This window comes from Carassius gibelio, chromosome B19 (genome assembly GCF_023724105.1).
Source record: "Carassius gibelio isolate Cgi1373 ecotype wild population from Czech Republic chromosome B19, carGib1.2-hapl.c, whole genome shotgun sequence".
Taxonomy (NCBI): domain Eukaryota; kingdom Metazoa; phylum Chordata; class Actinopteri; order Cypriniformes; family Cyprinidae; genus Carassius; species Carassius gibelio.
In genome coordinates, this window is record NC_068414.1 from 19,303,732 (window position 1) to 19,320,241 (window position 16,510).

Sequence of the window (16,510 nt, forward strand, 5' to 3'; positions counted from 1 at the left end):
CTCAACACAAATGTGCTTTCATGATGATAAATATTTGTTTTCTTTCACTATTATAGATTAATGACTTTTGCAATAGCTTTAGGGAAATGAAAGGCCGTCATTAGTTCTGACTTTGGGAAGCGGAGGCCGACAGGAAGAGCTAATAACATTACACTCGCTGCAGGAATTTAACATCTGATATTAAACTTGACTGCATATCAGCATGTGGTTAAAATTCATCAAAACCGCTGAGGATTTTTCAGAACTACAAAAGGTGAAATTATGGAAAACATGCCAAATCTCAAATGTAATTTTTTTTTGAGACATCAAATGTTTAAAGTCATATAATGGGATTTCAGTTTTTCCTTTCTCTTTGGAGTGTTACAAGCTCATGGTGCATAAAGAAGATCTGTCTCAAATCCAAAGAGATATTCTTTAATCAAACCTAAGACTGCCATGCCCCCCAAAACAGCTCATTCAAACACGCCCTCACATGTCTACGTCACTATGTGGAAATATTTGCGTAATGCCGCCCAAATGTTCACGCAAAGAAAGAAGGCGTGGTTTCAGTAAGTGCAACAGTTAGTGTTGAAGCAGCCGTGTCAGGGAGAGGCTGTGTGTATCTAGGTGAATGCAAAAGCACTTTATTTGGTCTTCCGAAAGTAGATGCATTTAGGAATCTTTAAGATTAATGTTACTTACAACAGAACAGCAATGCAATTTATGGACACCCGTTTTGTGAACTTAGGAGAGGATGTAATTCTGACTTTGCTACGACAGTCTGGCGCTCCCGAATCAGCTACTGTAAGTACCCGTATTTTTCGGACTATAAGTCACACCTAAGTATAAGTCGCATTAGTCCAAAAATACGTCATGATGAGGAAAAAACATATATAAGTCGCACTGGACTATAAGTCACATTTATTTAGAACCAAGAACCAAGAGCTGTATGCTGCTCAGTGCTCCTGTAGCTTACTCCTGAAAACATTAAATGAAAACTGTTAACTGAAATATTACGTCATGATGAGGAAAAAAACATATATAAGTTGCACTGGACTATAAGTCGCATTTATTTAGAACCAAGAGAAAACATTACCGTCTACAGCCGCGAGAGGGCGCTCTTTGCTGCTCAGTGTAGACTACAGGAGCACTGAGCAGCATAGAGCGCCCTCTCGTGGCTGTAGGCGGTCATGTTTTCTCTTGGTTCATGTCTCTTAGTTCATTTCTCTTGGTTCATGTCAAATTAATTTTGATAAATAAGTCGCACCTGACTATAAGTCGCAAGACCTAAAAAGTGCGACTTCTAGTCCAGAAAATACAGTAACTTAATCTATTTAACAAAATCCAAGACCAAGAACAGATATAGGTAATCTGGAAAGGCAAGTTATTCAGCTAACGGTACACAATAGTACACAGAACAACAGGCTGAATAGGTGCCTGGTGTTCTGTAGATTTGTCCTACGCTGTCAGATTTTCCTACCTCCAATTAAAACAGTGGGTAGTACAATTTGACAACGAAAAATGCTACTGTAAAGTTATGGTTTATTAATGTCTACACCTACCACAACCCTAAACCCTACCCTTACAGTACTGCAAATACAGTAATTATGTGTTATATTCGCGGTTGTAGCTAGAAGGGATACAGCTACAGGAAACCAACAGTTAATATTATTTTCTACCAATTAGATTACATTTTATTAAAGTCTACACCTACCCCAACCCTAGACCTACTCTTACAGTATTGCAGATACATTAAATATCATTGTTTAGCATGAGAAAAAGGACGCAATATTGATGTGCGCACGCGCAGTAAACCCAGGTAGGAAAATCTGACAGGTAGGATAAAATGTCAGGACACCCGGTATGTTTTACATAACAGATTAACAGTTGCAGGAGCACTGAGCAGCATAGAGCGCCCTCTCGCGGCTGTAGACTGTAATGTTTTCTCTTGGTTCATTTCTCTTGGTTCATTTCTCTTGGTTCATGTCAAATTAATTTTGATAAATAAGTCGCACCTGACTATAAGTTGCAGGACCAAACAAACTATGAAAAGAAGTGCGACTTATAGACCGGAAAATACGGTATGTACTATTTTAGCATAATCAGAATTCTTATTCAGTAAATAAAAATAGAATCCGTAATACAGGTGCTGGTCATATAATTAGAATATCATCAAAAAGTTGACTTATTTCACTAACTCCATTCAAAAAGTGAAACTTGTATATTATATTCATTCATTACACACAGAGAGATATATTTCAAATGTTTATTTATTTTAATTTTGATTATTATAACTGACAACTAAGGAAAATCCCAAATTCAATATCTCAGAAAATTAGAACATTACTTAAGGCCTATACAAAGAAAATATTTTTAGAAATCTCGGCCAACTGAAAAATATGAACATGAAAAGTATGATCATGTACTCAGTTGGGGCTCCTTTTCCCTGAATTACTGCAGCAATGCGGCGTGGCATGGAGTCGATCAGTCTGTGACATTGCTCAAGTGTTATAAGAGCCCAGGTTGCTCTGATATTGGCCTTCAACTCTTCTGCATTCTTAGGTCTGGCATCTTCCTCTTCACAATACCACATCGATTTTCTTTAGGGTTAAGGTCAGGCGAGTTTGCTGGCCAATTAAGAACAGGGATATCATGGTCCTTAAACCAGATACTGGTAGCTTTGGCAAGTCCTTTTAGAAAATGAAATCTGCATTTCCATAAAGTTGGTCAGTAGCAGGAAGCATGAAGTGTTCTAAAACTTCCTGGTATACGGTTGCATTGACCTTGGACCTCAGAAAATACAGTGGACCAACACCAGCAGATGACATGGCACCCCAAACCACCACTGACTTTAGAAACTTAACACTGGATCTCAAGCAACATGGATTTTGTGCCTCTCGTCTCCTCCTCCAGACACTGGGACCCTGATTTCCAAAGGAAATGCAAAATTTACTTTCATCAGGGAACATAACTTTGGACCACTCAGCAGCAGTGCAGTCCTTTTTGAAGCGAGACGCTTCTGACGCTGTCGGTTGTTCAAGAGTGGCTTGACAAGAAATGCGACAGCTGAAATCCATGTCTTGCATACGTCTGTGCACAGTGGTTCTTGAAGCACTGACTCCAGCTGCAGTCCACTTTTTGTGAATCTCCCCCACATTTTTGAATGGGTTTTGTTTCACAATCCTCTCTAGGGTGCAGTTATCCCTATTGCTTGTACAATTTTTTCTACCACATCTTTTCCTTCCCTTCGCCTCTCTATTAAAGTGCTTGGACACAGAGCTCTGTGAACAGCCAGCCTCTTTTGCAATGACCTTTTGTGTCTTGCCCTCCTTGTGCAAGGTGTCAATGGTCGTCTTTTGGACAACTGTCAAGTCAGCAGTCTTCTCCATGATTGTGTAGCCTACAAAACTAGACTGAGAGACCATTTAAAGGCCTTTGCAGGTGTTTTGAATTAATTAGCTGATTAGATTGTGGCACCAAGTGTCTTCAATTTTGAACCTTTTCACAATATTCAAATTTTCTGAGATACTGAATTTGGGATTTTCCTTAGTTATCAGTTATAATCATCAAAATAATAAAATAAAATAAATTAACATTTGAAATATATCAGTCTGTGTGTAATGAATTAATATAATATACAAATTTCACTTTTTGAACGGAATTAGTGAAATAAACTTTTTGATGATATTCTAATTATATGGCCAGCACCTGTATATGTTTAAAGCTGTTTTTATAAATAGGAAAGACCCACCATGGAGTCCTGCAACAGGTCTTCCAGTCTACCGAGTCTACTGTTCTTATCACAGGTGTACTGTCTCTTAATGGTGTCTTGTAGTTGACGCAGATAGCTTTCACAGTCCCGTGCATCACTCGTAAACTATAAAACAAAAATATGTCATTAAAACCCTGTGTTACAAATGCAATTCTGAATGCAATTCCATTGAAAAGCTTGACTCAGTACCTGGAAGTAGGCAGTGTTGTCCTTGAGATGCTGCTCCACACATATGCAGAGCTCTTTGATCCACTGCCACTGCGTCTGCAGGGCAGCACTGTAAGCCTGTGATCAGAAGGTCAACAGGTCACGACTGTGTTCTAAATCTGATATCACTATGTTATACAACTATGTTTTTACACTGGTACAAAAAAAGATTTTTGATCACATCTGAAACACTGTAATTTGTTGCACACATATTGCACACAAAAATCTGCATAAGATACAATCATTTTATAATCCTATATGCAGTATTTTAATTGGATAAATATCCAATCTCTCTCTCTCTCTCTCTCTCTCTCTCCCTCATTAATTCATTGGAATTAATTTAAATAAATATCACCTTGGCGCTACTTTATTTCAAATAAGAACTCTACCTTTTCGAGCTGTAGATAAAATAACAAAATAAAATTATTGTTATTTTCCAGTCTGTATCTGTTCAGTCAGATTTTGTGCTGCAAAAGATGACAGCTGTTGTCCATGCTGGTAAATAATAATGGCCACTCGATCTGAATTATATAAATCATTTTAATAGAACAGCCAATCAAAACCCGAGGGTCTTCCATGTGCATACTAAAGTGATCACTGACACTTTTTTTTCCGGGAATTAATGTAAACACAGATATTGGATACCAGTTCTGTCTGAAGTTAATGTAAAAATGTGTTTCAAAAAAATTGGATATGGTCAAAAGATCATTATGATTTACAGTGTAAATGCAGCCTATTCTTAGATCAGTTGAGTGTAGATTGTTCATATTGGTATAACAGCTCACCTCCACTGTTTGCTTGGCTGGGTGGTTCTCTTGACACAGGTGATCAGCTGTCTCCTGGAGAGAGTGCATCACTTCCTGTTTTACCTCCAGCTCTGACCTCATCTCCTAAGAGAGAGTAAGGAGAATTTGAGATATTGCTCAAAACCAAAATAACGTAATGTCCAACTGTAACAACATCAAAGTCAGAATGGAGGGAAAAATCACCTCATCTGATTTGTTAATGCATTTTATTGATCTTTTTCCATTCTTATTCCACTCCAATCCATTCCAAAATCCAATAAACAACCAACGCACCTACATTTTCTTGTTTTTTGATAATCTCGTTTGTATGTCAAAAAGCAAAAACCATCTCAATATCAGTAAAGGAACATGTAGTGGCCAGTGGTAGTATGATGAGTCTTACAGCATATTGCTCTCTTTTGGCAGCCATGTTGGTGTTGCTGTCGCTCCAGTCGAAGGCCAGCTCCTCCTCCTCCCTCTCATTGAGCCAGATCAGCTCCTCAGTGCAGTGGGACACAAAAGTTCGAAGGCTCTCTAGGCAACGCAGTCGCCATGACGAATGTTCCTGCGACAACACAAAACAACATACATAACACTGGCCATATGACACGGGCCACCGCTCAGTCTGAGGATTTTCCCGAGATCAGCAAAGCACCCTCACAGGTCTTTTGAACAATTGCAGGATTTTCATGGAAAACTGATTCGGTTGAATTAAGGAGACATGTGTGGGTGTGGATTTATTGTCAAGAGCAGGTGTTTTACAGCACTCTTATGCACGTCAAACTCAAGCATTCAGTATTCTGCTTTTGTAAGGACGCACTCTGTCACACCCTGATGAGATTAGAGAACAGTAATATCCATAATGCACTCTATAATGAACTCAAATACACTCACACATGCCTGCTTAGCATAATGCTAAAGCAGAAATACTCACCAGCAGTTTGCAATACTGGTTCTCCAGCTTGGATAGAGTCTCAGAGTAACTGCTACGTAGATTAGGCGAGACCCTTGACTGGGGGAGAGAGAAGATCACTAAATAAATGACTGCTTATGCAAAAGCGTGCAGTATTGTTCCTGGAGTCTATTCACACTAGACCCTGCATACAACCATTCATGAGCTTTACTCAGGCCTAAATATTTTTTCACAGTCACAAATTGTATTGCATTGCTGAGACTACATCAGAACTTGTGTGAGAGGTGTGTGACAGTTCATGTACCTCATAGTTTCGAGCCTCTTTGAGGCTATTCAGAAGCTCTTCCACTGCCGTGTGAATGATGTGGTGCTCTTGCAGGTGCTGTTCTACAGAGGGTAGATCAGAACCCCACTCGGCTCGCTCCAGCAGGTCCTGCGTCTCATCCACCCACCCCAGCAGCTCGTAGATGAAGCGCAGACTGCCTTCATCCTCAGATGATGACATGGCTACCAGGTCTGCACGAGACATCGGCCGTCTGAGCAGGGACGCCGCAGCACCCACTGCACCCAGAAGCGTCTGTGCTCCCAGCGTAGCCAGACCTCCTGAGGAACCCTTCTGACCCGCATGCTCTCCCAGCAGACCCCCAGTGGAGAAATGACCCTTCCTGTACACACTGGCACACTGCAGGCGCATTGAGACCAGCTCCTCCTGCAAACAGGACACCCTACAAGAGAGAAAAAACTAATCCTGAAAAACATGTATTGAGGTTTCCACAAAAAATTATTAAGCAGCAACTGTTTTCAACATAATTAGACATTTTTAGCACCAAATCTGCCAGTTAGAATCATTTCTGAAGGATCATATGACACTGAAGACAGGACTAATGGTTGCTGAAAATTCAGGAATAAATTCACAGGAATAAATTAGATGAATCAAATCGTAATAGTTCACAATGTTTTTAATGTATTTTTGTTTATTTAAATACAACCTTGGTCAAAACAGGGAGTTCTTTCAAAAATAAATATAAAGTCAAACTAAAGATTATTCAGACATTCAGATATTTATATTTATATATTTTTTTATACACTATTTATGTGAGGATAGCAAAATAAAGTCAACTGTGACAAATTATACCAGAAGATTCATTACACAATGGAGTTAAAATGTATAACATTTATAAAAAAAACTGTGATCAAAAATTATTCGGACACTTTGACCTGACCATATTTTGCTAACATGTTTTGTTCTTCAATTGCTAATGCAACTTTTTAACTAGCCTGACTATGCCAGACTTCATAATTCCACTCAATTTCAGATCGCTTTCTTTACTCGGTCTGAGATAGCAAACCATCTCCCAGTTTTCCTCCAGCTCCAACACAGCCGACCAATCAACAAACAGAGGATGGGCTGAGAGTCGTGACATAGCACCGAGTTTAGGATTTTAGTTTAGGGAAATCGAAAACGACAGCGGACATGGAGACACGGGATGCTATTCACTCTGTTGTGGAGAAAATTCCTGGGATTTGCCAACTGAAGCCTGAACAAGAAGAGTGTTTGTTTCACATTTTGAATAGAGATGATGTTAAGGTTTTGGGAAAAGTTTAATTTATCAATTGTTACTGATCGTGAGCGAGAAACTGGGGAGGCCAAAGTCCAGCAAGGCAATAATTGTGATTGTGTCCCCCTTGGTTGCTCTCACGGAGGATCAGGTTAAAAAGCCAACAAAACTTGCTCTATGGTTTTCTTTTCCTGCTGCATACCTGTGTTTACAGTGAAAGTGTGAGCCGGCGCATAACACACGTCATAACCAAACGTTATGTGATTTGCTTACGGGTAACCAATGATTTTAAAACTTCAGACAAGCGCCTCCCCATGTGAAAGTAAACGCTTGTCAAGTATGCCCTTCCAGATTCTGTCTACGAATCAAAGCGAAGTAGCAGAGTGTGGTATTACCAGGTTACCTTTTTACACCTCAGACTTGGCAAAGTTAAGCATTGCTTGGCAAATGGTTGACCTAAATTGGTATTATCTAATTGTGTTATTAAAATTTAACAGCTGATAGTTATCAGTTTATAGCAAATAAACTGTGATAATGTGATAAAATGATCTATGTTTAGAAATGTTGTATAAAATCTTACAGGCCCAAACATTTTAAATGGAAATGCACTCATTTTCATTCTCGCCTCTAATTCCACTCTGTGGCCTGTTTTTCTCTCTCTTACCTGAAAGCCAGCTGCTCCACTTGATAGTACTTCTCATCTCGGAGGACCTGCAGGTCAAGATGAAGCTGTCTGACTAAAGCCTCACAGTCCTGCAGATACATCCCCAATTCATTCTCACATCGCACCGGCTGCCCATTCTCTAGCTGAGACATGTCCTGAGAAAACACAATGAAGCACAAAACATTTCTGAATGCTAAATATTCAAGCAAGGTTCATATTAAGGTCCAATTCTTGCCATTAACAACCCATTAACTATGACCTTTACCTCAATAAACTCCCAATTTGTAGTTGTAAAGTTTAAATATTGGGTAGGATTAGGGATGTAGAATATGTGCTTTATATAAACAGCCAATATGATAATAATAGGCACGTAGTACTAATCAATTTATGTTTATTTCAATACTGAAATCAAAATATTTAATTCTAATTAAAACTGATCATTGTGTGCTATTTAGCCTAGTAGTTAACATCCTACTCTACTCCCATACTTACAGCCTGCAAAGTGTTCTTCGCCAGCGTGAGTTTCTCCTCGCAATCTACTGCCATGTTCTGGATCTTATTGGCTTTCTGTAGCAGTAGCTCCAACCTAAGAACAACACGCATCAAAAAATCCTTTCAAACAGCTCTTCTAAATGCAGCAATCATCTCTTCTAGACGTGGACTCACTAACCTCTCCACAGCAGGCCTCATTGCTTTCTCTCTGTCCAACATCTCCAGGATCAGTTTTCCCCATTCCTCCTCCAGATCATTAGGGTGTAGCCCTTGAGGCAGCTTAATGCGCCCGAACTCTATCCAAGCCTAAACAACAACCACAGACATCAATCATTTTAACATGAAAAGCAGCTTTCCTAGTTTTTCTGAGTGTGTGCATGTGTGATCCCTTTATATTTTCAGTCTTCCACCTCTCCCACATGGCAGTGTTGCACTCTACATTAGCCTGAATCTGTTCATGTGCAGCTCCACTGTGCCTCTTGTGAACAGTGTCGCCTGCATTTAGCTGCAGAATCAAGGTCAGCCTCAATCTCTCTCTGTCATTCTCTTTTTATCTTCGTAACAGTCTATCTCACCTCCAAAAGCTTGTAAAGGTGCTCGATGTGGCTCTTCTCTCTCTCCTGCGCAGGGATCTCGGTTTCTTTGAAGTGGACATATTCATTGTAAAGTGCCTGGGGATGACAACATTACTGGTAAACAGCCAAGTAAAGGACACAACAAATTGTAATTAGCAAATTAAGGCATCACAGGTTTGTTCCAGACACAATGGATGTTTGAGTGAATACGCTGCCTTGTAAGAGACTTCTTTAGCCAAATTGTAGCAATCCTAGAATGCATAAAATAAATAATGATGTATTTTAAATAAACATTTTTATTCAATACCGAAAAGTATTGGATGATTTAACATCAAACTCTACTGAAATCATGTAGATTGTTCGAAATCAGAACCAAAGCTGTATTTATTTGTTCAAAAATATAATAAAAACAGTAATAAATATATGAATAAAGTTTGAAATAACTGTTTTTTATATTTATATATTTTACTCCAGTCTTCAGTGTGACATTATCCTTCAGAAATCATTCTAACATGCTTATTTAGTGTTCAAGAAACATTTCTTAATATTAGCAATGTTGAAAACATTTGCACTGCTTAATATTTATGCAGAAACCATGCTATTTTTTTTTTTTTTTCAGAATTATTTGATGAACAGAAAGAACAATCTCTTGGAACATTATGAATGGCATCTTTGATCTAAATGTGTTCTTGCCAAATGAAAACATTCATTTATTGTTGACCTAGAGTTAAACCCTTCCCTTCTTCGTGAAATCCAGCTCTCTTCTCTCAGCTTCTCCTTCCCTTGTGTTTCTTACCTTGAGTTCCACAGGATTGTGGGGGAAGCTCCTGTTGGCCATGAGGGCCGTGTGTTGCCTGGTCCACTGCAGCAGAGAAGAGAAGCCAGACTGGTACTCTGTCCATCGCTGGTCAACCTCCTGAACAACAGAAACCATGTGAGAGAAAACAAGGAACGAGAATGAAAGCCAAGTACATAAGAGAAAGAAGGTACAGCTTGAAGAGAGTGAGTGCATTGTGAAGTGAACATACATGAGCTGTAATGCCTTCTCCACCCTCTGGGATCTTGGGGAAAGCATCGTAGATGGAGGAGACGTATGTGATGACAGATTTCTCATCTGGCGACGGCACATCAACATCTGATGTAGAGAGAGAATAAAAAGTCTTAGCCAATGATGATCTAAGACAAATGGATTTTTGCACATAAAACTTCCTATATGTAGAATGGATGAAAACTGAAGACAGATACGACAGCAATGTTACCTTCAGCATCTAGAAGTCGCGTTACACCTAACGACTCCGCAATCTCAAAGGCCTGTTCCAGGTTGTCACGGTTACTCTGTTGCGCAACCACTTCCATGTCAATCAGGTCTGGCCTAAAAATCACAATGCCATGAGATCATGAGGGTTACATACCTTAATGTTCGTCTGTATTTTTAAACTGAAAATTCATTATGCTTTAATGTGCGTTTGTGTGTGAACCTGTATCTGTGCAGAAGAGCATTGAACAAGCGTCCATTGCTCCAGCTGGAGGAGAAATTGGCACAACGGAGACCGGGGTAGCCCTCTGTTGCCTGTTGACTCCATAGTAGCAGCTTCTCTTTTGCCGTGAGGTCACCTGACTCACCGCTCACATAGATCTCAGAAATCTGTTGAATAGAAAGAGCTTACATTGTACCTAGACTTCATGGTTTTTGTATGTAAAGGGGAACTGACGTCAGACTTCCACTAAAGAAATTGAGCATTGCTAGTTTGCAAATATATATTTTTAGGGCTAGCCTCTGTAGGCCACAGCTAGGCCATGGACCTTTCACTTATCTTTTTCCTCTACGTTCACTCGCTCTTCCTCTTGACAAAGGGAGTCAGTATCTGCAGTATCTGTCTGTGCCAGGCTCTAATCTGTATTCCTTTGTCATTCCTCTCATATGCTGCTCTTCACATCCCTGCCTGCTTCTTTTCTTGCCTAGCTAGCAAAGAGCACTTTAAATTCTGGCATGAATGCAGACAGTTCTAAGAGTATAGGACAGAAATAAGAGCAAATGAATCTTCACAAAATCAATGCAGACCAAGATTAGCGTGAGCAAATTTGGTTACATACAGAAAAAGAACAGTAAGTGTCCTAGCCCAAGCCTCTTACTCTAAATATAATTAGAAGGTGAACTCAGACAGATTTCTAATGCTAGTCCAATCATCCAGGCTCTGAGCCATAAAAATGCACCTAAACATTGCCTCCTCTTACATGTTTTCCTGACAAGAACACTTGCGTCAAATCAGCCTCAAGATGAACCGTCCATGACAGCAGATATAAATCTGGGTTTGACGACATGCTGTGTATGTCATAAAAACAGTGGACAGGTCATACTGTGGTACTGTACACACGCTGGTATTTCCAATAGAATGCAGATGACAGAGTTTGTGACATTATAATAGAGTAAGGACAGTGCTTTGTGATGAGCTGCAACCCTTAAATAATCTAATTACTTCACAGTCAACACAAGCATGTTACTGGCAGATGAACACACACCAATGTGCCTTGTAAGAATTAAAAAAATTGTGGGCATAAATGATAGTGAAGGAAGTGCTACAATCAGCAATGTAAAAGGGCATTTGATGATGAAAGCAATAAGTGATATACAGTAAGAGAAATCAAACAAAACAAAAAATATAAAACAACAAAAAATAGCATACTGTATGTAATACAACATAGCATAAAGACAAAAAACAAAAACAAAATGCAAAACCAACCAATAAAAAAAAATCTAAATCAACATATTTACCAGATCAACACACATTAAAAGTAAATACAATGTTTTGTCTTGAAACGCTGGATGTCACACACCGATAAATTGCTTGCTGCTCAAAATTCAAAAACTTGGTTAGTACTTGTGTGTTGCAGTTGCATCATGCTTCAGAAAGCCTCCACCATCCCCAGCTCCACCTGTATAGATCTTCTACAGGGTAATTTCAAGTATGTTGTCTATGGGCGTTATTTCATATGTTATATGTGCAGCAGCATTATTTCATGCTCACAGCAGCATGTCTCTGGATGTATTAGCAGTAGTAGGTACTTACTACATGCAAGATGAAACACATTAACATTGCAATAAATATTACCATGCTAAACTATCCAAGTGGTGTCATGAAAGAAAAAAATAAAATAGTATGTAATAGAAAGAAAGGAAAGCAAAAATACAGATAGCAAATATTTCCGCAAATTGCATGCCATCATGACTGCAACCAACACATACAGTACTGAACTCTACAGAAGACAGTTTGCTCTATGGTGAGAGATAATTAAGACTGCATTTATACACACCACTGACATTTTGATGTGCATTTCTGGGTGTGTGCATGCTTGTTTCGTATCCACATTAATGCTGCATTTCTGGTACACTGGCAGGAAAATAGCTAGGTAGACATCACTGAAAAAGCATGAACAGTCAGGGTTTGGGTATGCTTAATATTGAGATTTTGATAAACCAAGTGCAGCTAGCACACTACTGGAATGTCCGAAATGAGGCCATGAAATCCCTCTCCACCAGCCATAAATCTTAAGTGTACAGGTGGAGCACTAGGCAAGGGAGGGCAGGCAACAGACACAAATTTGAAGCAAACCCACTGGTGCAGAGAGAAAAAAAATCAATAGCTGACAAAATGTATGTGTACATCATTTGTGATTGTGTTTTTGGCACTGCCAGACAGTTTCAGTCGAATACAGAACCTAGAGCATCAGGAATAACAGGAAAGAGAGTGGGTGGTATGAGGGAAGGGAAATAATGAGGAACGGAGGGAAGGGAAGGAGGCAGACAGTGAGAGATGGTCTGGGCAGTACTGATTAGGCTCCTGGGAGAGGTTCAAGAAGGATGTGCTGTTTTCTATGCACAGCTGATTGGCTGAGAGAGAGAAAAAAGCCACGCGAAACATAGTAGTGAAGAAATAAAATGAAGACACCTATACCCCAATCCCAAGCCTTGACAGCTTTAATCTCTACTCTCTTATACTACAAAAGCCATATAAAAAGGTCTTTAAGAAGACAGAGAGAAAGGAATCTGACCTGTGTGGAAGGCTGAGCAGGTATTTCTTGGGGGGAGATGGGACTCTCAAGCATAGAAGAATCAAGCACATCAGAGGAGCTCTCCCAGTCAGTCTGAACAGCACCTCCCGTCTCGGGTGAGATGAGAGGCACATCGCTAGCATAACCTGAAGACTGAAGGTCTTGTGGTGGGGGACCAATGCATTCAGCTACTTGAGCAGAGTGGTCCAACAGGAACTCTCTCCCTTTTTTTCCCCGAGCTGCAGCTGTTGCTGGTTTGGCAGGGTCTTTCTTCCCGGGTGGTCGCCCTTGAGTTACGGACACTTGTATTTTCGTAATGCCTCCAGTAATAGGAGATGCAGCTGGAGGTTCGGAATGGACCTCAAGTTCTTTTTCACGCCAGATGGGCGACCCATAGTCCCTTGGATACACAGTTCGGACCACACAAAGTTGTCCTCCAAACTCACGAATGTGAACAACTCCCTTCTTCTCGGTTTCCGAGGGTTCACCGAATATCAGTTCACTCTGCCCATGCAAATCTCCACCTTCCTTCTCTATTTCCAGGTCACCACGTTTGGAGCGTAAAAGACAGGGTCTCTCTAATACCCCCTGAACTCGCTCTCGAACCTTACAGACTCTTCCTCCTCCAGGAGTTGTGCTGCCTTGCTCTAATTCAGCATGAGACTCTTCGCTGAGTCCCTCTACCTCAAACTGGCGAAGTGCCCCCAGCCAAGCTGGACTAGGATCTGGGGAAAGAATGGCCATCTTACTGCCCCGCAATGTCCCTGTGCTTCCAAATATTGGGGCCATACCGGGAACAAGGACAACATTGGTGGGCGTTTCAGTTTCAGTAGTTATCTGTCCAGATACCAATTTGGCGGAATCAGGGGCTCTTGTCATAGACCCCTCCGTAACTTCAACACTTCCACTCCCCTTCTCTTCAAGGACACAGCTTTTCTTGTCCTCCCCTTCGGCACCTTTTAACTTCTGTTTGGCCTTTCGTTTTCGCCTGAAGCGAAGTTTTCTTTTGGGTGATAGTGGTGCAGCACCACCTGGTCCAGCATCCCTGGGTTGTTTCACACAACCAAGGGAGCTCCCCATATCTCATAGAGACAGAGCAAATAAATATGAGCCAAAAGGAAATAAAGTGATGTCCACAATGGGAGCAAATAAGTCAGCCTGAGGCTGGTAAGGTTAATTAAAATATTAAGTTAATGTCTGATCTGGAGTGAAAATCATGACAAGAAGTATTAACCATGACAAAATGGTTTGGTACAGGGTGAGGTTCTCCCAGGACATCATGTCTCAACTTCAGGTGTGGACACCAGTCATATCTCCTGTTGCTTAGTTTTCTCTTTCTGTCGTTCAAGCAATGTTGCAGTTAACCTAAACCAAATATCACTTTAGGTCCTAGTAAGCCTCTAGGACATGATGCTGAATATAGGTTACTGTCCTTTATAAAATATTAAAATCCTACGGCAAACCATTTGATGTTTTTTCCATTCGCTCTTGATGCAGAGATGATGCAGCACTGACTGAAGAAAAACTGGTACCTTTTATCCCATTTCACAAGCTATGTATTAAATAGCAGGCCATTTGTAATGGTACTCAAAGACACAATATTATTAAAGCCACTGTAGATATACCTCAAGGTGAGAACGACAATAAAACTGCACTGCAGACATAGAGAGACATACTCATGCGAGCACACATGCTCAATAACTCTGCATCAGGATGCATCATTAAGATGCACTAATCGTCAGCTTTAATGCAACTAAAAACATGAGAAAACCATGTCGGGATATGTATTTATGCGTGTACAGTAAGACTCCTAGAAACACCTGCTTTTCTGAATATCTTTAGTAAACATTACTGATCACTTCACTCTGCTAACATCACATAGGGTATGTAACGTATTGGGAAGCAGTCATAAAAGCCCAGATCAGCTCCTAATGGACGAAAGAGCAGTGTCAAGTAATTAATCTACAATTTAGTCACAACCCACCAAAGCTGAATATCTTTTGTTCCTATCATCACCCAAGCATAACCAGTCTATGTGAGATGATGTTTGGTTTTCACACCTGTAGCTGTGTGTTTCACGTCCCAGGCATGCAAACTCCATTAAAACAAGTCTCCAGACATTGAAGAGAAAGAAGGGGAGGGGCTAGGTACTAAATGTCTCGCCACTGCTGCCACGGGAGATGGCAACCCATGCACTGACGCCAGCACATTCAAGTCAATAAAGAGGATGGTGACTACCATGAGTGAGGACCTCACCTTCAGCCAGCAAAATTCAACAACCACTTTCACCCTGCTGACATGGTTGGTTATAGAAGTGGTTTAAGTCCAGTCTCATATATCAAACAGACATGGTTTCAAGCCATCCTGTCTTCCTTGTTCCGCCACTAAGCAGTGTACATCCCTCAATTTGGGTGAGTCGATGGGAGAAAAAGTGATAACTGACAAGGTGCCGCTCCCTGATACTGTCGGCTTCTCAGGCTGTGGAATCTAATTAGAACGCCGCCAGGATAGGACTGGGCTGGGCAGTTGAACCATGGCTGGAAGAGGAACAGAGGGAAATCCAGAGGAATCCTCCCCCAACCTGGAGCTGCACTGCTGGCCTCGGAGAACAGTGGTTGCCCCAGTGTTGAAAAAAGCGTGGCTCCATCAGTCAAGCATGGCGAAATTGATCCGATTGATACGGTGCTCTCCTTTGCACAACCTGGGTACAAATTAAAATGTGCGACTTACATGTGTGAGCCTGCAGGGTTCAGCGATCCCGATTTTGAGATTGAAAGCATATGTGTCGCTGTATATGTGGTGTGCTTCAAGAGGCCTGCAGGGGAGAGAGGAAGCCAGGGGCTCCAGTAACAGCAGATTGCATGTGTCCTCTTCTCATTTGCTGGGTAGCTCCTCTGCTCTCACTGGTAGGCACCAGCGGAAAAAGAGCTTCATCTCTAGCCTGCTGCAGCCTCAAAGAAAACGCTGCTGCTTTAGCTTCCTCCTCCTCCCTCTCTCCCTCCTCCTCACTCTTTCTCTCCTCCTATCCACGTGCTCATCCCTCCCTCCCTGCTCTGATGCCTGGTGAGCTCAGAGCTCAACACACACACACACACATGCACACCAATCAATCTGGATGGCAGCCTGAGACTGCAAGAAAAGAATGAACCTGAAATTTTAATTGTTGCTCCTTAACATATATGTCACTTAACACTTGATATTATTGCCTGTCCTCTCTTACATATATACATATTTATACATTTTAGCACACCAACCATAAGACATTTTGACACAGATGAACAAGGCAGAACGAATAAATGTATCACTAACGGGTTTGAAGAACATGATCAATCTGTAAAGAGTTAAGGAGATACAAATGAAAGATCTTGCCAGCTGTTAAGATGCATTCACATTAATTAAATCTGGATCTAAATTTGCAGGCTGTTGGGTCAGTACTGCACATACTGACATGGGTCAGTACACACCCAATTGAACCCAACCCTCAATTCACAATCTTTCTCTCGATCATGTGAAT

General features: G+C 40.8%; 1 protein-coding gene across 25 annotated transcripts in view; it reads right to left on the reverse strand.

The window, feature by feature from the left end:
* Positions 1 to 16,510, reverse strand: part of LOC127979107 (microtubule-actin cross-linking factor 1) — a 164,005-nt gene that overhangs the window by 75,446 nt on the left and 72,049 nt on the right. For 15 of the 25 annotated variants that reach the window (XM_052584264.1, XM_052584279.1, XM_052584278.1 and 12 more), the window contains 14 exons: positions 10,425 to 10,591; positions 10,206 to 10,318; positions 9,975 to 10,081; positions 9,743 to 9,862; positions 8,947 to 9,042; positions 8,550 to 8,677; positions 8,372 to 8,465; positions 7,880 to 8,034; positions 5,961 to 6,381; positions 5,678 to 5,755; positions 5,147 to 5,308; positions 4,744 to 4,848; positions 3,941 to 4,036; positions 3,731 to 3,856 (listed from right to left, as the gene is read on the reverse strand). In XM_052584264.1, the coding sequence (XP_052440224.1) occupies positions 3,731 to 3,856; positions 3,941 to 4,036; positions 4,744 to 4,848; positions 5,147 to 5,308; positions 5,678 to 5,755; positions 5,961 to 6,381; positions 7,880 to 8,034; positions 8,372 to 8,465; positions 8,550 to 8,677; positions 8,947 to 9,042; positions 9,743 to 9,862; positions 9,975 to 10,081; positions 10,206 to 10,318; positions 10,425 to 10,591 (1,968 nt within the window). Of the gene's footprint in view, positions 1 to 3,730; positions 3,857 to 3,940; positions 4,037 to 4,743; positions 4,849 to 5,146; positions 5,309 to 5,677; positions 5,756 to 5,960; positions 6,382 to 7,879; positions 8,035 to 8,371; positions 8,466 to 8,549; positions 8,678 to 8,946; positions 9,043 to 9,742; positions 9,863 to 9,974; positions 10,082 to 10,205; positions 10,319 to 10,424; positions 10,592 to 12,996; positions 15,927 to 16,510 lie in introns of those variants that run through there. The other 10 variants (XM_052584262.1, XM_052584259.1, XM_052584258.1 and 7 more) reach the window with 3 other exon arrangements.